The 23,760-nt window shown below is 36.6% G+C and overlaps 1 protein-coding gene across 1 annotated transcript in view; it reads left to right on the top strand.

The window, feature by feature from the left end:
- The first annotated feature begins 4,677 nt into the window (after positions 1 to 4,677).
- The window catches only part of DTWD2 (DTW domain containing 2), a 67,829-nt gene continuing 48,746 nt past the window's right edge, over positions 4,678 to 23,760 (top strand). The window contains exons 1-3 of the mRNA XM_009278140.2: positions 4,678 to 4,763; positions 6,503 to 6,585; positions 10,260 to 10,354. Coding sequence (XP_009276415.2) covers positions 4,694 to 4,763; positions 6,503 to 6,585; positions 10,260 to 10,354 — 248 coding nt within the window. The 5' untranslated portion in view covers positions 4,678 to 4,693. The remainder of the gene's footprint in view (positions 4,764 to 6,502; positions 6,586 to 10,259; positions 10,355 to 23,760) is intronic.

Raw genomic sequence — 23,760 nt, 5'->3', positions numbered from 1 at the left:
AGATACTGTATCCACAGCATTGGCCAGCAAGGATACTGTGGCCCTTGGCATGAAGAATTACTCCTTGTGTGTGTTTTTGACCTGGCTTCTCCAGCCTTTTTTTATACTCGGAGTGCAAGATGGGGCTAAACCAGAGGTTTATGTAGTGGCATAATAATGTTCCCAGTTTAATTCTTTCATCCTTTCCTAGTAACATTTAACATCTGATCTGCATTTTTGAGAACTGCCAGGCATTAAACTGCTGTTCTCACAGAACTGTTTATCATAAGGTCTTACTCCTGAATGTCATGCCATATTAACCTCAGACCCTGGGGTTTTTCTGTATGTTGGGTTAGGATTGTTTCTTCCTAAGTGCATCATTTTATGTTTATTTATGTTTAACTTAATCCACTCATTCTTTTAAGGTCTTTCTGTAGCTGTAGTGGTTAAGGTGGAGGATGCAAAATGTAATCTTAAAACCATTTTTAATTTGTGTTTGTCCTCTAACATAAAACTAGCAAAAATAACATTTGTTCTCAAATTTTATAAAATGTATGGTCTTGTGCCTTTAAACGTCCAACACAGCTTTGTAAAACTCCTGAATGTTGTTTTAATGCATGTGTGTAATGGACTTGTGTTAGTATAAAACATGTATTAAAACATTAGTATAAAACAAACATAGAATAACTTTGTGGCTTTTCTCCAGACTTCTCAGGTGGGTTTTGACCTTGAAACCCTTGGTGTTTTGACCTAAACAGTAGAGAAATATAATTTACTTGAAGCAGCTGTTTCTGTTTGGGCAGGCATGTTTCTTTGAAAATACAGAGATTGGGGCCTGACCTTGGCCATATGTGTTGGAACATGAAAATGTTGCCACAAGTGATAGTAGTTTAAAAACATCAGCTTCCTCTTTATTTTAATATTGCAAGCATTGTTTCTAGAACATGTGTTTGGCACACTTAACCTCTTTATATCTTTCCCTAGAAACATCTATAAATGCTGAGCATAAATTGTAACATTGTTATTCTTTGCTTACTCTGGGTTTAAGCCTTGAATTACCTACCTTTAGTTTTCTGAATGTGGGTGTAAGAGTACGCTCATTTGCATTCCCAGAATGCTGCCTGTTTTCAGAAGCCCTTTGGACATGTTGTAACAAGGGCAAAGTTAGTCCTGAAGCAAGTGAGGACATTTATATTTGTAGGAGAATCATACAGAGACTTGGAAAGAATTTCAGAATTAGCTCACTATTTTCCAGGCTGCTGCATATTCACTTTTAGAGTATCTCTGCCCAGAAACTGGTAATGACACCACAGTCCACTGTCCAGATTCAGTTCTGCTGGGAAAATAGACTAAATGGTTTTCTGAATCTGAACATCATTAATTTAGATGTGAATAATGGAAGGAAAGCTATGAGAAGTCTGTGCATGTGTATGACTGTCTTTTGCATATGGAGCACTTTTGCAAGACACAAAATGATTTTTTTTTTTTTTGTCCCACCAATGTGACAGGTTACTTTGTCATAAGTTTTTAAACTAGAAATGCTGTATTGAAAAACACGTAAGAACCCACTGGATAGCTTTGAGCTGTAGTGAAATTGCATACAGGTGAATAATACTGTAAAAATTATCCTCCTTCAAATCCTAATTCCCACCCACAAACCTTTTCCTTAATATTCTGAATGCTACTGTAGTAGTATTGAGAATATCCAGTAATATTCTGAATACTACTAGAGCAGATTGCTACTTTCATTTCCAGAAATGGGGGAAAACTGATGCTCATCATTAAGTAAGTTCCCTGGTGCTGTCCCTACTCTTCTGTAACATCAGCTGTGTATGTAGGGCAAGACTGTAGCAGAATCTTTAAACAAAAGAAAAAGACAAAAAGCCTTTTCTGCTTAGGTGGCCTTTCTCTGAGCAAAGGCAGCTTTTGTGGTGGTGGAACAGAACTTGTCTTGTTCTGCAGTGCTTCCTATCCAACTGATGTAGGCTGGTAATGTCAGTTTCATGTAGGAATAATGTTGTTTTTTTTTTTTTTTTTTCTTGGCACGATGTAGGCTGGTAATTTCAGTTTCATGTAGGAATATTTTTTTTTTTTTTTTTTTTTTGTCTTGGCACAATAACCATTAGGTACCAAAGTGAAAGTACAGAAATAAGCCTTGTGCCCTCAGGATAGGGTTGTAAAAGTATGTATTCAACATAATTAGGTACCTAATTGGGTGCTTAAAGTTAAGTAATGTATATACATATGTAAATAATTAAATTATATTGGAAAGTATTTTATTTGTCATGGTTTGTGCTCTGCTCCCTACAAATCAAACTACAGGTAGAGTTTATTCTGTAACTATTTGAAAATGCTTGCTTTCTGGGTAATTTCCTTTTTTGGTTAGGGGTTTGGTTGGTTTTCTTTTTGGCAAGGTTAACAAAGCTTAAAAAACTACCTGTTAAAAATCCAAGCCAGTGTGGAAAATACAAAAAGCATATGCAAAAGGTAGACTTGAAAATAAGTGAGTTCTATCTAGCCAACTTTGTTATAGTTAAACACCCTGAGGTCAGAAATCACCGGAAACTGTTTCTGTCTGCCTATAAAAGCTAGTGAACAGTGCAGCTCTGTGGATTGAAGTCACCAGCTAACTGTTTTAGAACAGCTCTGTGTAGTAGATTTTCGTGCCTTAATCTCTCCTCAGTAGAAAATGCCATAATGGGGAGAACTTTAACAACTTCTTTTGTTAGTGAAACCAGCCATTTAATAATGGGGAGAAACTAAGGAATCGCACTTAGTACAAAATTGAGTTTCCACTAAATCTGATGATCAAAAAGAGGATGAGCTTCTACTTAACAGTTGGGGCATAGGCAACAAACAGTGTCCGGGGGTATTTGCTGCTTCCAGGTTGTAAACAAAACTGTTTTTGGAAATTTCTGTTTAAATTGGTTACACGTGAAAAAATACTGGAAAAAAGCAGTGGTACAGTGCTGGAGAACTTCTGAAATTAGACCCACCAGACCGGGAAGCGAGGTTGGTTTCAGTTCATTCACCATGAAGGTGCCTGGAATAGCCCACTGAATAGTGAAATTAATGAGGACTTAACTTTAGGCTCAAAGCCTGTCCATTAATACAACAGAATATGCCAAATTTATGCAGGATTAGTGACAGGAAAATGCCAGCACTAGAAGTGCGAAGGAAAGACAGACAGCAGGCCACTGGAACAGTATACCACAAGAGTGTACGAGAATAATTTTCATTTTGTCTTTAGGCTGATTTCTGGGCCATGGGCCTTTTAGTCTAAATATTTTAAAATACTTTTTCCAGTGCTTATTTTGATCAGTACCAATTCCTTCCCTTGCATCAACACTCCCCACACTGCTTTGGATTTAGACTGTTGTTGGGTAACCTTTAACTGTATACCATACGGAGAAGGGAATAGTCTCTGTGTCTCAGTAGTTGGGGCTACAAGTAGGGGGTTTCAGTTAACACAACCTGTCAACTGTTAAAGAGGAGCTTATCTATTGTTATTGCCTTTTTATAATGCCACCATTTACTGGTAAGTACTGATGTTTGACTGGGGAACAGTTATAGTGGCTGTATACTGTAACATTACTTAGTACGCTTGGCTGGGTGCGTGCTCTTGTGGACAAGCAAGTGCAATGTCGGTCAGGCTCACCACGAACTTGATCTGGATCTGTCTTCAGAATTAACTTCTGTAAATTACGTCTACTGCAGTGATTGCTTACTGTCTCTCATGTGTGACCAACATATAAACTGTTACTAATAAAGATTACAAGGAGGATGCAGGTGAAGTTGTGCTCCGAGTCCCTAGCATTCTGCTGAAAATCCTGACTTTATGTTTTTTAAGCTCAGAGCTTTGTTTGCAGGGACGGTATGATTTGAAGTGATGAATACTGGTGGTAGCTTCACTGTTAAGGAAATCCATAATTTTTCTGAGTTATGGAATAACATATGCGAGTAGCTATAGTGACTTCTGTGTGTGCGTATGTGTGTAACAACTTCAGTTACTCTATGTGTAACTTTGAGCTTAATTCTTTGCTTCTGTTTATTCTTGATCATTCAGCATATTAGTTTCATGCCAAGCAATATTTAAATTCATTTCTTTAGATACAGTTCTTCTGCTAGTCATTTTAACAGCTACATGCAGTACACCAAAGAATTTGAAATAATTTTTGTTTTCTTTTTTCAGACTTAAATTAGAAGTTCCTGGTAAAGATTTTTTGTTTTCATACTACATGTCTACTACATATTTCAGCATAGGTGGAATTACAAAAAATGAACCCAATCATAAATATACCATGTCTGGGGTTTCGTGTGTGTATAAAAATTTTTGAAACACTAACTTGGTATGAAAAGCAGTAACAGACTTCTCTGATTGGGGTATGGATACTAGTAAGTTGCTCCTCTTGAAGATGAAGAAAGGATTTTTAGAGTGCTTTAATCCTAACCAGACCACAGGAGGGGTCTGAACACTGTTCTCAAAACTCTATTTCAATGAAAACCTTGCTGCTTTATTTTTAGAAACAGAAGGAGTTTCAAACAGAAAATTACATCAGGTTTAATACACTGTGTCATCAGGGAAAGTTATTAGTGTGCCTCTTGGGATGTGCTATTTGTGCAATGTATTTATGCCATCTTTCATAAATTGCTGATTACTTTTATTGTTCTCTCACTCCCTTCTGTCATATAGCCGTCCTCAGAAGGTGTGTTTATGTCCATTCCTGCCAATACATCCGCTAAAGGTCTCCACCTGCTTGTATATAATTCAGCATCCAGCAGAGGTGAGTAAGGCTGTGGTAATTGTTGGAGTTCAGCTAGAATCTTAATGCAGCAAATGGTAGGCAAGAGGAAACAGCTATGCTGTTAACATCATGTAATGATTTTTCCTTTTAAACTTGATGATTGAAATGCCAGTTCACCTGAGTTATTGTATGTGTTATTCAGTTCTTTTGAATTATTTTATCTTCTGAAATCACACCTCACTTCTGCAACTTCCATGCACGCGAGACATCTTTTCTTATCTGAGTAGTCCTGCTAGAATCTGAAGTCTACTTGCCTCGGTACAAATTACAAGCATTAATCTTGACATGGTGTCTCACAGAGGTGCTCAGAGTTGGTCAAGGGAGGAATGTGTTTTGATTATAGCATCTTTTATTGATGTTAGTGTTCTGTTAAAAATATGAATTAAGCAATTAATCTTAGTGGTGACCTTAGCTGTTTAGCCAGTGAAAAACTATAGTTTAGCTTCAGAACAGTATGTTTTAGTTTACCTAACGGGAGAATTTATGTTGATGTTTTCTTGTCTGTTAACAATGCAGTATGGTGGTAGATCATAAGGGTTTTAGAAGTTGGATTGCAGTTACACAGATCTGGATAGATGGTGGGTCTACAAAGTAGACTGTGAAGTTCAGAAACCTGTACTCTTCTGGTCCAGCTGTTTACTTAGCATTATACAGTAGCTCATCAGCACACGGAGAGTCTTTGCCTGAGGGAACTTAAGCAGAATGTAAAAGAGCAAGTTAAGAGATAAGTGTTCTTTCACAGAGAAACAAAACAGAAGCCATGGCGTATTTGGTCCCTAAATGGGAAAGCTGTGATTTTTAATTGGCTACTTAGAAGAAGAATACTGTTTTGTGTTACTTCTTTCAAAAGTACTTAAGTATATGCTTAAGTCACTTGCTGGAAAAAAAAGCTTTAGAAATGTGCCAGAGAACTTTGAACTGGCATTTGAATTGTGTTGAATTTCTTATTTATGGTGGAAGTTATTAGAAAAACTTTGCAGATTCTTTTTAGATTTCGTACACCATTCCTGTGTCCTTCTGAAAGGCTATCTACACTTTTTATTAACCAGCAATCACAACAACTGTCTGTTACAATGGGATGCAACTTTACCATTAGTGTATGCTACATAATGATAATTCACATGATAAACTAGTATTGGAAGACCACTGTATTTGAAGACAATCCATCTGAGAGGAAAAATTTAACTGTCTGACCATACGAGGGCACTTGGCTTATCAGAGATAAATCCAAACAAATGGTGGGAAGCTAAGAATATCTTACAGTGATCTTTGAAAGTGTTTGTCTTAGATGATCACAGGTGATGCTTTTGACTCTAGAACAGCAGAGGCATGCCTCACAAAAGATACCTTTGCTGTAGCTGCTCATACTCAAAACACAATCAGTCTTGAAGGCAGATAAGCCTTCTGGACTGTATCTGATCCTTCAGTCTGCCATTTCATTACAGATACATTCTTAAGAGTCCGTTTCAAAAATATCTCATTAAACTAACCAGATAGTGAATGTCTTTCCCCTACTGCACATCAGTGCCAACTGTATCCTCCATGTGCTTCGTTATTTATTGGCTTTGGAAGTCCGCAGTGCAGCTAACTAAGCTACCAACTATGGTCAAATGATGCTATTGAGACTTGTATTCAGGTGAGGTAGTAATGTAGGAAGTCAGGAGCAGCATTTCCTGTGCTCTGATTAATGTGACTGTGTCTCCACATTCTTACTATAGAGGCCATGCTGCCAGATAGACTTCTGCAGGTATCAGGTACTGTGAGAGAGAGGAATCACTTATTGCAAAGCAGTGGATCCCAGGTGAGGAATCCTACCATCCAGCTTCCATTTTGCATAATAGGTCCGTGAATTAATTAGATTTTTATTTGTGAAGGAATTTGAAGAGAATTCAGCATTCCATGTCAAGGGGTAAACACTTGTTTTCTGAATAGGGTTGGTGTACCATTGTTCATAATGAGAGTAATTTAAAAATTAAGTATATAGAAACCCAGTATCCCAAACCCAGCATCAGGACTAGTGGAAAGGTGAAGGAGTTATTTGCCTAGCCTAATTTCTTTTTCTTCTTTGCATATATATATATATATGTATATAAAAGTAAATAACATAATTCTGTCATTTTTCCATTCTTGTGCCTACTGTTATGAACCTTATGTCAGGTCAGTGGCATAGCTAGGTGTACAAACCCCTGTACACGTTTGTCTTACCTTTGCCTTTTATCATCCTTGGAGTGATCTCCAGCAGAATGTAGGCCATTATAAACATTTTCAAAACCTGAGTGATAGGTATAGCTCAGGGCAGAACCCTTAAAGCATTGCAGAGGCTATCTGTTTATGTTGTTCTGCTTCCCTGCCTTCCTTCTTTCTGTAAGTGTAAGATTTCTCAATGTTAAGCATCTGAGAAGAAAACGTAAGATTGTGTATATTTAATTAATTTATATATTGATCTAATGCCAGTAATTAGCTTTGACTTGCTCATTATAATACTTCTTCTGTACAGTATTCCTTATTGAACAGTAAGAATCAAATATAAGGGGAAAATTTTTGCTAATTGTCCTAACAATTCATAAACAAAAATGGAGGAAATATATATCTGCTGGTTTTAATAAATATTTTTATTAGTTAGAACTGTCCTGTTCATTGTAGATGGATAATGCTATGCTAACCAAAGTACCACTAATTCCCAGAAAAGAAAAAAAACGAACGCGAAAGTAAGTTGTATTGGGTCTGGCTGGGATGGATTTAACTTTCCCCATAGCAGCCTTCATAGTGCTGTGCTTTGTATTTGTGGCTAGAACAATGTTAATAACACACCAGTGTTTGGGCTACTGCTGAGTGGTGCTCACACAGCACCAGGGCTGTCCCTCCAACCCCTGCCTCTAATAGCCAGTAGCCTGGAGGTGGGCAAGAGATTGGGAGGGGGCATAGACAGAACAGCTGACCCAAGCTTACCAAAGGGGTATTCCGTACCGTATAATGCAATAAAAGCTGGGGAGGGGAGGTGGCATTTGTTATTAAGGTGTTTGTCTTCTGGAGCAACTGCTACACGTGCTGAGGCGCTGCTTGCCAGGAAGTGGCTGTACATTGCCTGCTGATGGGAAGTAGAGAATAGAATCTGTTTTCCTTTACTTCTGCACACAGCCTTTTGCTTTTCTTTATTAAACTGCCTTTATCTCGACCCACGAGTTCATTTTCATCTTATTTTCTCCCCCCCATCCTGCTGAGGAGGGGGAGTGATGGAGCGGCTTGGTGGACACCTGGAGGCCAACCAAGGTCAACCCACCACCTAAGTCCTCCAATCCTATTTCTGTTTATGTATTTCAATGGTCAAATAATGAATAAACAAAGAGTTGCAAATCACTATTAGAACACTGAGAAGAACAAAGGAGAGAGTAACTTCTCACTTTGGAACCAGTAAATGGAAAATAGCTGCTATGATAACAAATAGGTTATATATAGTCTAGTTAAATACAAATGGTTTTTAATGAAGAAAATTATAAACAAATGAAACCTTTTTTAATGTTAGTTTGACTTAGCTGTTCTTAAGCTTCTGTTCTCAAATAATTCCTTTCAGCTTTGAATTTTTATGTTTTATCTTCCTGTAAACATGGATTGTTTTTTAGACTGGAAAATTCCATTTTCCCTGTTGGTAACAGAATGTATTTATTTGATATGAAAGGTAATTCTGAAGTAATGATATGACATTGGAGGGAACAGTTGAATGACTTTCCCTTGACTGATGATAGCTCTTTTGGTTTTGCTTATCAGAGACAAATAATTGATATTCTTCCAGTTCCTTTATTGCCACTTCTTACATTCTTATGAAGAAGGGAGTCCTCTGACTATTGAATTGGAGTGTTATTTAATTATGATGAAATAAAGAGAATTAATACTGTACCACCACTGATAGCTTATTCCGCTTTGCTGAGATAGAAGAAATCAATGGTAGTCTGAAGGATATTTCTCCCTCCCCTTGCTAGCACTTCACTCCCCAGGTACTTTGATCTTCATCTATCCCTAGGAGACATCATGCTGCTGCTGCCGTGCAAAGTGGTGGTGGATGTAGCAGGACAACTTATTCTTTCAACTCCATGATGTTTTATTTATAGAGGATCAGTAGATATGGATCAGAAAAAGCAAAATTAATAAAGGTTTTAGGCAACAGTGATAAAAGTCTTCACAGAACTAATTTAACAGCAGTTTGGTAGCAAGACAATGTGAGAGCCGCAGGCAGCTGCACATTGATACTTGTGGAAGGTAACAGCCTCCCAGAGAGAACTGAGAGAGCTAATCAAGGCCTTACATGTTCACAAATACTGAATTGTTGATATACGGCTTACAAATCAAAAGACGGACCAAAACCCCCCTGGGTTTTCATTAATTAATCCTGTGGTTTAGGGACTGATCTTTGGATTTTCATTGTCTGAATCGTAAGACATTCAGGTTGAGAATTTGTAAGAACTCATTTCTTACCGGGTTTAGGGCTTTTGTAATCCTCACCTGACCTCTAGTGTCTTGCCTCCTGCTAGATTCAGCTAATAACCTTCCTTTGTTCCTCTTGTGATAAATAAATAAACTGAAACTTTCATTCAGATTTCGGTGTTGGCTTGCTGTCATCGTTAAATGCAAGATAAACCTATGCTCCCTCTTCCTTGATGGGAAAACAAAAATTGACATCCTAAATATTCAAGCTCAGTTTGCAATACTTGTCTAGACAAAAACTAGTGTGTTCCCAGCTGTGTTAAATAAAGGACAGAAACAAATTGCTGTGTTTAGTAAGTAGATGGTTTGCTTCCGCTGGCAGTACTTCCCTCTTCCTCCACTTTCTGAAGCCCTGCTCCAACACGGCTCTCTAATGCTCTTTGAGATCTGAAGAGCCCCTGCTCCCCACCCAGGCATGGCAGTCACCTTCCTCATCTGTGGCACAAAGATGTAGGCAGATGCCTCGTCAACAAAGCCTGGATGGCACGAGACAGTACTCATGGCAGTGTTGGTGCCATTGTCCTGGTTACTGTAAAGTGGCAGCAGAGTGGAGATGTTTGTATTTCACACTGTCTGTTCTGATACACCCAGTGCTTTTATTTTTAGCACCTGTTTGTGGAAATCAAGCCCTCCCCTCATTTTCCAATATAGAGACGTTAGCTCCCCAACCTATTATGTTAATGCTAATGCTGGTTTTTGCCTACTGTTTATTATTCTGTGAAGTTTCATCATTCTTTTTGATACTGATAGCCTACTTCAAATTTATGCTGATAACCACAGGTTAGTTAAAACTAAGTTTTATACTGTCAATCAAAACAATATGATTTGAATGCATTAAAATTGGGTATTTTTTCTTGTAGATCTTTTTTTTTCTGTTATCTGGTAAGATTTTTTTCTGTGTCTATAGTCAACAGAACTTGAAAATAAATGGAAACATTAGCAATTCATAGAAGCCCTTCTTGATTTTTATTAAAAAGTAACTTTTCTTGTTTACAGGAAAGTCGAGTATTAAGGACGGTACCTTTGCTAGCAGCTTGTCTCCCTCCAGACAAATGTAAAATTTTGGTGGGTCGACGTTTTAGTGAAGACAGGTGAGTGGGATTGCCTATGCATTTTTTGTCCTCTGTAAATTATGGAGATATTTTTTTCAGTGTCTTTATTAGTAGTCAACGGTCTTAATTTTTTTTTTCAAGTGTGGATATTCACTTTTGATATAAGCTTCTGATTTCCAGCAAAGATAAATTATGTATAATAGTCAGAAACACTTGATATGTCTTCTTCTAGGTTGTAGCTTTCACTGTCTCAGTTTTGTGCTCTTGGAAAGTTCAGGTGGTTACTCTGCAACTCTTAGCTTTTTGCAGTTCTATTCTTATCTGGTACTAGGTTTGTCTTGCTATTCTCTATGGTTCTTTTCGTATTTGCTTTGTCTGACAAACCATTTGGTGTTACTGAAATACAAGTAATAGTTTTTACTCGAGTGTGGGAGATTGTACTTGAGAAGGGAGTCCAGTGGTGAAAAACTCCTAGGAATGTATTTTTTCAAATCCTTTCCTCTTTCTCTTAAAATTAATTATAAGAAAGCATAGCTTTCAGATTTTTTTTAATCTTTTTTTTATTATTCTGAGATCTTGGACAATATTGGTCTCCCACGTAATGTCTTTAATCTTCATTAGATGAAGCTAAGTCTTAGAAACCAGTTCTTGGTACAAATGCCAATGAAATTTTACTACATACATTTTCAATAAAAGTAAATAAAAATCATGAATACTGATCAAGGAAATTAATTCTAAAGTTTATTTTAATCTTTGGATAAAACTTTTTGTAGAGTTCAGTGAACAAAAATGTCGGAAGGTGATTCAGAATGGTGCTCCCACACCTTTGTGCTGCCTGTATAGTAACTAGAGCACATTAGATACACATTGCTTTTCTATTAGTCTTCTATGATAATAACTATAATAACTATCTAAGAAGTTCCAGGCTACAGGGAAATTGTACTGTCTTCCCATTAAACCTGAAAATGAAGCAACTTTTCATACTGATGTGCACAGGGTGGAACACTATCAATATGGTCTGCTTCTAATAAATCTCCTTAGAATTTTTTTTAGAAGTGATGATGACAGTATTAAAGCTTCTTCAAGTTTGAATCCAGAGATATTTCTCTAACCTAAAGGATCCTCTTTAGGTCAAAACCAGTTGTGGAACATCTCAGCCTCAAAATAGTTTAAATAGATCCATAATTACCTAGTTCCTATGAGATTTTTTGCCATAAAACACACTGAGGTCGTGAAAGAAATGAAAGTTTTCCTTGGGTTAATATGAATTTTGGCGATCTGGCTTGCCCAGATGCAGGGCTAAAAGTAATTAGGTACTAGTCATGGCCCCACTCTTAAGTATCTGCAGTATGCCTGCTTTGTACTGTGGATGTAAGTGAGACTGCAGAAATCGGGAGTACTGAGTCATGGAGTTCATTCCCACTTTTCTGGAAGGAGAAAGGATGAGAAGGGGAGAAAAGTTATTTCCCAGCTTTGCAATGTGTTATTTCTACGTAATTTTTTTTCTTAGCTATATATGCATTCTGCCAATGTTTCAATCCATATTCCTTATTTGTAACTAGCACTCGCTACTTGAATAGCTTGTTAGAGGATCATATCGGTGTTATTTTGGACTTCTAGCATCCTTTCAGGCCGTAAACTGGGTAGATGTGTTTAGAGAGCTCACATGAATCACCTGGAATGACTTAAGTTCCTTCTCTGTTGTGGTACATTCTAGGAACAGGCATCTGCAGACAGGGGTAGAAACATCTTGGTGTTTACCGTGAATGGGGAGGGCTGTACTGGTCCCTGCCCTCCTCTTAGGTTGAAATTCTGTGCTAATGGGACTTTTAAAGCCTCACAAATTCCAGTGGTTCAGCTCATGTTTTATGGCATATTAAACTAAACAGGGCCTGTTTTTTTTCTGGTTTTCTTAAAAGCCATGCTGTCTGTCAGCAATTTGATAGCTGCTGTACAAGCAACTTAATCAACCTTGCCCCGTGTCGGGGGAAGGCTTCTGTCTTTAAAGAAAAAAGTTATTAAAGAGTGCTTGCTGATACATTTTATAAGTATCATTGTTTTGAAGCACATTAAGGCCATACCTTGGCTTTTTTTGATGTTGTGTGATATTATTTACGTCCTTTGCAGCTTCCACCAGAAGCGCATGATTTGGAAGGGAATAGAAACAGTATAACTCTAAATCTGTGCTTGCACTGATCTTGCATGTGAATGCAGATGGAGGGGTAATGTGGTGCTCACATTCTTTTTCTGCATACTTATAGAAGCCCTACCATGCAGCAGCCCTGAGAAAGTAATGTCCTTGATGGTTGCCCATACATTTGTAAGTTATCAGAATAGAACGGTAGTGGGCATATTTGTATTATCACAGGATGCAGCAGCTCTTGGCAACAGCTCTGAAAACAGAACAATTCAAGGTAGCCTTTGGGAGCATAAATAATTGTCATTATGGATTTGAGTGAAAATTAAGCCATACACAGCAGCTGATTTTTTTTTTAAAGTCTCCATCACAACAGCTCTAACAGTGGCATACCAACCAGCAAACTGACAGTTGTTAATCTCTAGCTGTCAGAAGAGGTCTGGTTTCAGGTGAGAATGAACATACCGTCTGAGCTGGGTAGCTCTTTCAGTCTTCAGTGCCCCTCTCTTGAAGGGGAAGGCAAGTTTGTTACCCAAATGTATGTAGGTTATTTTTCCTCATTTGTCCTAGTGCTACAAAATTATATTTTTTCTATGCTTTGTAATCAGCATCTAAAGCTAATGAGGAGCACAGAGGGATTTCGTAAGGAACTCCGTGTAGAACTGGGTACTACAGAGTAACTGGGATAATTTGAAAGCTTAACGTTTAGGAGACTGATGTTCATGACAGTAAGACTGATTGACCTATATTGCAGAAAAGTTAAAGAACCAACTTTTGGAAGTTTTTCCAGAAGTAAACAGCTAATCAAAGCTTTTTGAAGTTGATATCTTCAACATACAAGTGACATAGTAACGGTAAAGATGAGAAGTGATTAATCCAATTGTTTTTAAGTGCTAATTTGTGATTTTTCCCAGTCTTGTCCATTCTTCCTGCAATCTGACATTTTAATTCTACTGAAAGTATGTAATGCTTGCATGATGACTTGACTTATCAGATGGCATTTCTGAATTAAAAGACCAGTTCTGTTGGCTATCTTTGTTTTTTTTTCCCCAAGTACTCAAAGACTTTAACTTCTGACCTTTTTTGCATTGATTATATTCTTGTCAGATATTAGGGTTAATCTTTGATGTACTAAAATGATTAAGCTAAAAGTGAACAGTTTGGCATGAGTACTTACTGAATGGTGGTATTGTAAAAATAGCACTTTTGTGAGTTGTTAATATTTTCTGTTCAGTTTTTTTTATAGATTTACAATGAACCCAGTATCATAGTAGTATGGCGGGTGGGGTTAGCATCACTGCCAGACTGGAGATTGAATTTTATGTAAAAGCATAAAATACTTCTTTGTGTGTCTGACATACCTTATTAGTACAGATGCTGAGCCTGTTAAATATAGGCACCTTTTAGACATCGGCTAGAACGACAGCATAAGCAAGCAGAGGGCTCAAATCACTTGTACTGAAATTTTCAAAACTTTTATGCAAAGCAAGCTTCCTTACTTGCATGAGGTCAGGCTGATTCCATGGTAACTGGAGTCTTCACTTCTGACTCACTTCTGACTTCATGAAGTGACCACATACTATGTAGTGGACACTGAAAAATTGACAGTAAGGATTAGCCAGACCTACCAAAACAGTGTGGTAGGACTGGTTAATTTCTAAATTGGCAGTAGTTGCAGTTATTTCTATTAATTTCTGTTATAATGCTATTTAACACACATTAAAATGTTTTTGTGGTGTTGATGCTGCAAAACACAGGAGTAGATAGAATGATTATAACAATGACAAAATATGTTTTGCCAATAAATTTGACTGGAGACTCTTCTAACAGCCTGTACCTTAGACTTTTGAACCTTCTAGAAAGGAAAATGCGTAAGTTAGTTTATATTGATATCTCAGAATATTTTTATCCTGTATTTGTGAGACAAATGGATTTTTAAATTTTTGTAATAATTGTAATGTGTGTAACTTAATCACTTTCATTAAGAATGGTAGGGAAATGTTTGTATGCTTTTTTTTACCATTGTATCAATTTTATTTTGTTCCTCTCACTTAGAAACACTGCTTTTCTCATGACTGTAGCTGCTGTTTGCTTCATGTCTTTTTTTTTTTAATAGTGTTTTTTGTACTGACAACTCGTGCCGTTCATATTGCTCCTTTTCTGCCTGCCAGCATTCAAATGTGCGTAACTTACGCACAATTTCCTTTCCCTTTTCCCCTGCCTTCTTTGGTACATTCACATGTTAGAAATTACAGATGTCTTTTGTCTTTCTTCCATTCTTTGCTTAAGTCTTCTAGCAGCACAAATCCAGATAGCATTTCCTAATTTTTCCCCTCTTATAGTATTATTTAATCTGATTATTTTACAAATCCCTTACTGTTTTCATTAGCTACCACCTATCCAAGCCCTTCATGTTTGATTTAGGATTTCTAGGTCTTCCTTAGTTGATGGTATCTCAAATTCTGTAGCATTAGTTAGCATAACTTCTGCTTCATAGTTCTTGATCAAAACCTATTTTTATTAAATCAGTATCTCTGGTTCAGTGCTTCTGCTTATCAAAGGCATATATAATTCTCCAAATGTAATGTTCTCTTAGATTTCTAAATAATTCCACCTCCCTCTGAGTAATTTCCAGCAGCTTCCTCCTTTCTGCTCTTACTCAGTTGTCAGACGGTTTCCAGTTTATCAGTGTTCATTGCCAAGATTATCAGCCCCAAAGCTGCTTCCTGTTCTCCATTGGTACGACTGACCTTCCTGTCCATGACAGAACTTGTTTTCTGTGCTCACCTTAGTCTCTCCTTCTTCAGTTCTGCTATCTTTGCAGATAAGCAATTCTAAATTTTCATCTAAGTTAACCCAGTGTATTTTGCAACCTACACTGCCACCGTCAAGACTTAGGTTCTCGAAATATGCAGATCTTCCTCCAACTCTTTTGCTGCCTTTCCTCAACAGTGATGATTTTTCTAGGATAATATTGACAGAATGTAGTAGTGTGGTTTTTGTTCTTGCCTTGTTGGCTTTCCTTCATTCTGCTCTGCACTGGCAAAAGAAGGTATTTTTCTCGTCCCTTCCTTTCTTCTAGCTTAAGTATTTCATCTAGTGACACTTTATCTTCTCATTTCTCTTGGCCTTGTCTCATCTCCTCTATTACCCATCTTTCAAAACTTTGTTTTAATCTTGGGATATCTTCTACATTTTTATATTCTCGTACTGTTTAGTTTCTGTCCTTCTATCATCATTTTGGCTTCAGAATGCTGTTCTTCTCTAGTTCAGTTTTGTATATTTGTTTCCTAGAGGCATACTTCTTTTCTCTGCATTTGATTTTTATTGTTTATCTACAGACACGTGGTCATATCTTGCCCAAATGGTGAAAACTTGCAAATCTGTGCTCTTTTGGAATAGGAGGAGAGGTCCTAATTCTCTGATACGTTCTGGTGACTGTTAAGCTTGAGCTTACAATTCTTGTCTTGACTTTGATCTGTTTCAAATATTATAGCATGCTTTTCTTTGGCCTTGATAAGCATAACAGTCTTTTCCCATGAAGGTCCATCCGAAATCCTACTGAACAACTGTTTTCTCAGCTTATTGAACTGCTTTGTCCTGATTGTTTGACAAGTCAGGATGCTATCTCTTGTCATCAGACTGAAAATAAATATGTCGTTTTCAGAGCTTTTCTTTGCCTGGTGTCTTGTCATCCCACTCACTCTTGAAATGTGTACTTTTACCTCCTGTTACTCAAAGATGTTTTTTTCTTTTTGATTGTTGGTTGAATTTGTTCCATGTGTCTGTTCAGGCTTGGTTGATTGTCCTGGAAACACTTGTAGAGGTAATTAGTCTCTGTTTTATCTGTCAAAAAACCTCAATTTGCCATAAATTTTAGTATGTGCATGCAGAATCATGAGTCAGGCTCCCGATATACTTGAGGTGTATGGTCCCCATTATTCTTATTATAGGTTTCTTGTTCCTTTACTTAATCTGTTTTACATCTAGTTTGTTAATTACTTGATAGGGACTAGATAGTTTTGTTTTATTTTTACAATTCCTCAGTGAACTGACGTCTGGCCTCAAAAAGTGAGGGTCTTCAGTGCTTGAATAATGCAAATTAATGTAAGTTGCAGGTACAAATTCTAATGCATATGCAGTTGTAGTATTATGTATATATTTGTTATGCTAATGTAGTGGGTAGTATTTTTAGTATATCACACGTTTGAGGCTTTCTAAGCACATTAGTGTGTGATTACATACGCAGGAGCAGACACAGCCTGAATCAAATGTGGTCATGATCCTTTTGGCATGGGAACACTGAATGTCTATCCTTTTCTTCCTCCTTCTACTGCACCAGCTAAATTTGTGCTTTTACATAGAACTATTTAATAATGAATTGTATTCAAATGATGACACTTGGAAAATATTTCATTGAACTTTTTGTTAAGTACCCTATAAGAGAGGACTAACTTATGCATTAAATGTTTCATCTAGATCCTGAAGTTCTGACTCTGGGCATTGCCATCAGTAAGTTTAAGTGTATGCAACCCGTTTTGGCAGAGCCTCTTTCTTGGGTGTTACGTTTGCACTGCGAGTACTCCGGGAAAGAAAGTTTACTGAACTCCCAGTGGATTATGAAAGTTGCATGGTAGCAATGATTAAGGCGATAAAGGGGAACCAAGATGCCCATTTGGTCAAGATAATGGCACACTTGAAAGGAAGATCAAATCCAAAAGTCTGGCCAGTGAAATATATTCAGCAAGTTTGCTTCACATGACCTAAATTTCAAGCCCTGCACTGAAAATGGAATGTTATTTTTAGTACACATGATACAGTGAGCAAGGGCAATTAAAAAAGTAAAAGTGCGGGGGAGGACAGAGGGGTAGCTAGGGCATCTGTTGTATCAGTTTGCCTAGGTAATTATTCTTTCCTGAATACAGAGTTAAGGTGCGGTTTATACAGCTGGACATACAGTGTGCAGTATGGTTTTCTGAAACTGCAGTTACAGAAGCATTTACATTTGAAGGATGTCTATTACGATACTCTTTATAAAGAGATGATACTTCAAAAAAGGGGAATGGGGAGGAGGAAGTGTGCTAATGTCTTTTCCTAGCGTCATTCATAGGACTGTATCTAACAATTGCAGTACATTCTTTGAGCAGTAGGTTTGCGATTCACTATGGAAATACTAGGGGAAAAACAACTATAGTCTCATATTCATGAATAAAATATAACTTTTGGGATTCATGTTCTTTTTAGGCTACTAACAAGCTTTTTGCAGGCAATTGTTTTGGAATAATAATACTCTTTGTTCCACTCAACAGGAATTTCTGGCATATATTGAACTGAGATAGAAACTGTATTTAAAGCCTAACATGTCAAAAATTTGAATTATTGTAATTTTATATCATAGTTATATAAACAACTTTGTCACTATTGCTTTTAAGTTTCATTTTATACTTTGTGACAGTTTCGGAGGGGTGGTTTTGCCTTTTTTTTTTTTTTTCTTTTTTTAGTTTTTTTTTTCCTGACAGGGTAATCTTATTCTCAAACCTTCCCTCTTTGCAAATATTCACACTACTGTAGTTTGCTAATTCTGTGCACTATGATAAAATTATATACTCTAATGAATGATCACTAATAGGAAAACAGATGCAAATATCTCTGCATCCACCACTCTTATTTAGGACAGCGAGGAAGCAATTACAAGTTTATTTGCATTGCTCTCTGAAATCAAGCTACACAAATCTCCAAATACTGTACTCTGTACAGTATAGTTGCCAGCTCTCCTACAGTTTGGTGGTTTAGCTGAGAAGTTAATTGGGGCACTTGAAAATTTGTAACTTCAACCAGTTTTGAAGTAATAAAATGCAACTTATTTCTGTTAATTTTATAAAGTTGTTTGTGGTAATTACATACTGCAGGTATGGCACTTTTCTAGTGCTTGTTCACAAATAAAAATATTCTTACTGTATCAAATATCAACTAATTGAGTCTTACCACTTACCAAATAATTTAAAACTATTTACAAGGTATGGTTCTTTATTCAGGTAACTTTCTTGTAAGTTTTTTTTGTGTGCTTCAGTTTCATTATGTTTATTAAACTAAATTTGTGCCTTTTTATTCATTATCTCAATCAACAATGAGTAGATGCAGCCAGAGATCAGCCTGTCACAGCTTTTGTTTGTTCTGTGTATGAAAGTAATTAATGCTGACTAACTGAACATGTGCTCATTTACATCTGAAACTGTACTTTACCATATCAAATGTCAGATTCCTCAGTATAATTTGGATAACATTTTCTCTGACTATTTTTTCTTTGAATATTGCAGCCTTCAGCTTTGTGGTCGGTCCATACCAGTTCCTCTCTGCTACTCCTTCCTCCTCATTCTTTTCCGCTGCTCCAGCGTGGGTCCTTGCAGCTCCTTTCAGGGCATATCCACAGGGGACATTCCTGCAGCTCCCTCCCTACCAAAACCTTGCCACATGAACCCAACACAGCATATGATCCTTCTGCTAATGTTTCTGTTCTTAAAGGTTATGCCTCACAGTAGTAGAAGAGAAAGATTTGATATTATGGGCTTTTTGTTTTCAAATGCATACCGTTGCTTTGTGCAGGGAAAGAACTGTGCAAGTGAATGTAGTGACCAGCAGCCACGGTTCACCAGCTGTGTAAGAACAACATGGTGGTCTGGATTTGCCTTAGCAGGATGATGCCTCTGGGCCTATCTCAGCAACAGCTTTGTGAATTAGTGCCAAAATTTGCACTCAATTTTTTTCTTTTTTCACATCGAGTAAAAAGTAGAAGTTACTTGGCATTAGTAATTTATTCTCTTTGTTTCACTTGGAAATCATTTATTGTGAATACTTCATGTTAATAGTGAAATTAATTGCATTAGCCCAAGTTACAGATGAGAAACAGGTGCACTACTTTCTTGAAGCAAAACTCACAATTTTTTTAGAGAAATGGTAATGGATGTCATTTATTTTAAAGGGATGTGGCATTTCTAGATATAGTAATTGCTGCTGCCATTTCAAATACATACTTTATTTCCTGGGCTTCAGTTTCTAATTTGCTTGGATATTTTTGTTGTATTTAGAAGCTTTGTTCTGAAGTCTTTTCTCTGTACAATTCTCTGCTTTGTTTTCTTGTTATACCTTGAGCTAAAATTAAGGTATGGTATGACCTTTTCCTACTATTCTGGGACTGTAGCTTTAGAAATTCCTTCTCCTCCCTCCTCCTGCTTGGGCTTAGGGTATGTTTGGAGAATTTCTTCTCTACTAGGAGGAGTGGAAGATTATTTTTGTCTCTGGTGGTGACACTTCAAAAATTCTTCATAATTTTCCTGGCTTCTATTTCAATTTTGTCCCCCTTCTCTTCAGAACAAGCACTTTGGAGAAGTACTGGCTTTTAGAATATATGTGGTTAACATATTAAATTACAGAAAACAAGTTACAGATAATGCAATACAGATATTATAGGAAACAAATGTTTAATTGAAGTTTTACAGACTTAGCGGGGGGAAAAAGAAATCGTTATTGATATTAAGGTTTTAAGATATTTAGAGATGTTAGTGGGTGGCTAGCTTGTGTTACATAAAGGGCATCTTAAGACTCAGTAAAAAAATCTATAAAAGTCTGTTATAATTACTGCAGTTTCTCTGGCCGCCTTTCTGTACAAGTCCTACATACTGCTTGAGAGAGGATTAGACTTCTTAGTCTGGGTGTCTTTGTTATGTAGAGGGGAAGTGGTTTAGCCTATGATTATGGCTTCTAGGCATTGCTAAGTACTGCTGTCTAGGTTTCTCTGCAATTAATTGCTTAAAAAGGCTGGGTATAACTTAACCAAATGGTTGCTCCTGCTTTTCTGTAGAAAGAATATTTATTTTCTTCGTAAGAACAGTGTATATTGGTTTTCTTACTTTTTTCCATGATGCTAGACAAGCCATAAAATGTTATGGTAAGTTTTACATTGTATGAGCAGTAAATAGGAAGAGGTTACTGAATGCAGTATAAATGAAAAAAGTGTTCTTCAGTAGAACGTGGAGACCTGTGTTTTAGTGCATAAGAATCTGTTGTTGTTGTTGGGTTGGTTTTTGGCTTTTTTTTTTTTTTTTTTTTTTGGGGGGGGGGGGGGGGGGTTTGCAATAAACTTTTTTCATCGAGGAAGTCATTAAATATTTGAGGGAATTGGTATTGAGGTCCACTAACAACACAAAAACTTGCCAAGATAATGGCTCTGCTTTTCATTTCTTGACAGGACTGTAACTTTGGCTGCTATTGCATTAATTTTCAAAACTAATCTGCCCATGTTACCAAATATGATGTTGGCATATTAGTTAGAAGAGTCAGGTTTTTAAATGTTGAGGTTGGTTGAAAACCATTTTTCTAGAAAAACCCGTTAGTACTCTAATAGTACAGACAGGAAGTAGTTTTCCTTTTATTACTAGCTTATGTTCTATTTTTGTTTTAGTTTAAGCACAGTACATAAGGAGAAGTAAATTGAAATTGGAATAATAGAAGACACAATAAGAACAACCCATTATTACCCATTACTCCTTTTTATTCTAGTTTATTAAATGTGGCAGGCCAGCTCCACTTGTGACAGTAATAAGAAAGTTGGTATCATGTACTAGGGTCCCGGGACAGCCAAACTCACCTCTGTTTTATTTACATGTTTATGCTGTAAAAGCTAATGTTATTTGGAGGCATTTGTAATGGTGGTTTTTCACTGGGAAACTTACCAGAATTTTTGCTAATGAAGTATTTTATATACAGGTTTTCATAGATTAAAAAGGGTTATTTAATAAGCTGTATTTATGACCTTTTTCCCTAGTAAATGGTAAAATATTTAGTTGTAAAATTACAGGTTTCCAAACCTTAAAAATAATTCTCATGATTTGATCTTTCGACCAAAGATAATTTGTTTATACAATTGATCTGTTTAAAAGGGAAGGAAAAAAAATCCAGATTGTATTAGAGACTAAATGTCATTTATCTGCCAAAAAGTAGAGTATCTAATACGAAAACATCATTTTTTCTCTTGCTGTGTATCTCTTATGCTTCAGTCCTGATCCTAAGGGACAATTTCTGAGTGTGGAGATGATAGATGCCTTTATTTTTATTCATTTTATTACCTTATGGGAATTATGGGGATCAGTATTCTCACAATCTTCCAAGCGGGAGTATTGAGAGAGACAAAGACACCTGCTTATGACTGAGGTGAAATAGTAAAAATGATGAGAAGAGCTGAGAAGTTCCCATTAACCTGATGGTTTTCCACAGATAATAAATTAGCATCTGTTCTATAATGTTAGTACTGTTTGCTACTAAATGGCAATGTTGGATTTTTAAAATCTGAACACCTGCCTTTCTCACTGGCAAAGTTTAATAGATCCCTGTTGAATTAAAACCACTTAGAGAGTTTGAGAGAAACTGAGTATAGATGTGTAATAAAAATGTTTATGATACAAAAACTGGATTATAATGAGGTAAGATAGTGTTTAAATTACACATCTCAAGAGCATGCATCCCAGAAATAATGAAATGCTACTTGTCTTAAGTACAATCATGAGAAGGTATAAATCTGTTATGACAAAGTGGTTGGATACAATTCAGGCATGAATGAAAGATCTGAATAGTTCTGCTTAGCGGAGATTGTTGTCAGACAAAATGGATTATATAGTCCTGCAATGCCTGCCACATACCAAAACTAAGCCTGAACAGTGGTTTGTATGAGAAACAAGTATTGCAAGTATTTCTCTTGCAGAGTTCAAGACCATAGTTGCACCTTTAAAACATATCTTTTAAATCGCATCATCTTTTGAGCTTTGTATCAGCTGTCGGTCATGGAAAGATGGCTAACAGATAAGAAATTTTATATTGATGCATTTATAGAAAGAGAAAATTATTATCTTCAGATTGTTCTTATTTTTAATTATTGCAATAAAATGTTACCTGGGTTGAAGTGGAATACTGCAACTGCAAATGATAGAAATTGATTTTTCTTGGGAATTCCAGCATTTTCTAAAGTCTACAAACTGCTAATGAAAACTCAAAGCTAGTAATATATACAAATACAGCAGGTACTGCACCAGGAATGAATGTTCATAGGAAAATCATGTGTTATTAAGTACATGTGTGAGAACACTGGAAACATCATCATGTCTATATAGAGGATATTCCTTCAGCATAGTTCCGTTACTTGAAATCATTACGTTTAAGAATAAGATCAGCTAAAGACCAGTGTTGGCATTTGATATTCATTACATATCTATCTATCTATCTATCTATCTATCTATCTATCTCAATATCAGCATAGTTGGAGAAGTAGGGATAGAAAGATCCTCAAGGTGCCACTGTTACTCCCCTATGAAAGTAAGATCAGCTGCATGTAAGCATGATATTAATACCATGTCAGGAGACTGCAGAATTCTCAGTGGGTCTGTTTTAACATGTGAACTTATTACCATTAGAAAGCTTGTGAGGTTTTGTCCCTGTTTAGTTTGAAACTTTATTGCTGCAGTTATACTTACTATTTCTTTTCTTGTCCTCTGTGGACATGGGGAATAGGTTATTTCCTTCCTCTTGTGGTTTTGAAGACTATTAACTAGGTTTCCCTTTGGACTTCTTTTCTCTAAAACTTACAACCTTAGTTTAGCCAGTTTCTCTGTGAAGACTTCTGTCCCTCTTGCTGTTCTTGTCAGTAGACCTTCTCCAGCTAGTTCACACCTATACGTTTGTGGTGTGTTTTGTTTTGGGTTTTTTGTGTGTGTGTGTAAGGACACTGCGTTTTAACTGCAGTAGAGTACTTTCTGAGGTGGCCTATATTCTAATGTAAGAGCTGACTGTTTGTTGATGCTGGTTGTGTTGCCCATATTATTCCATTGAAAAGGTCAACTGTGAAATTCAATTTATGAGGTTTTCCTTATTCCTTATTTTATTACTAGTTTTTCCTCTGGGTTGCAGACCAGTGTGGGTGGTTCATGGTTTATAACCATCCTTAGTATCTTAGTGAGTCTCTGTTGTATCTATATTCATGTTTGCTTATACTTCTTATATTTCATATGGTTTATAACATCAGTGAGGTGTTCAGGATTTGGCAAAAGTTCTCATTGCGTTTCTTCTTCATCCTTTGCACTTTGTCCCCTTAATTTGTACTTCTTTCTTCTGTGGAAATAATTTGATTCTTTTGAGGTGTATTAGTTTCTTCCCATCATCATTCTTTGCACTTTGTCCCCCTTATTTTTTTTTTTCTTTCTTCTGTGGAAATAGTAACATCTTTTTTTTTTTTTTTTTTTTTTTTCCTTTTATTTTTTTTTAG

Source organism: Aptenodytes forsteri, unplaced genomic scaffold (assembly GCF_000699145.1).
Source record: "Aptenodytes forsteri isolate BGI_AS27 unplaced genomic scaffold, ASM69914v1 Scaffold98, whole genome shotgun sequence".
Taxonomy (NCBI): domain Eukaryota; kingdom Metazoa; phylum Chordata; class Aves; order Sphenisciformes; family Spheniscidae; genus Aptenodytes; species Aptenodytes forsteri.
Note: the sequence above shows the minus strand (reverse complement) of the source record. Positions and strands in the feature narration are given on the sequence as shown.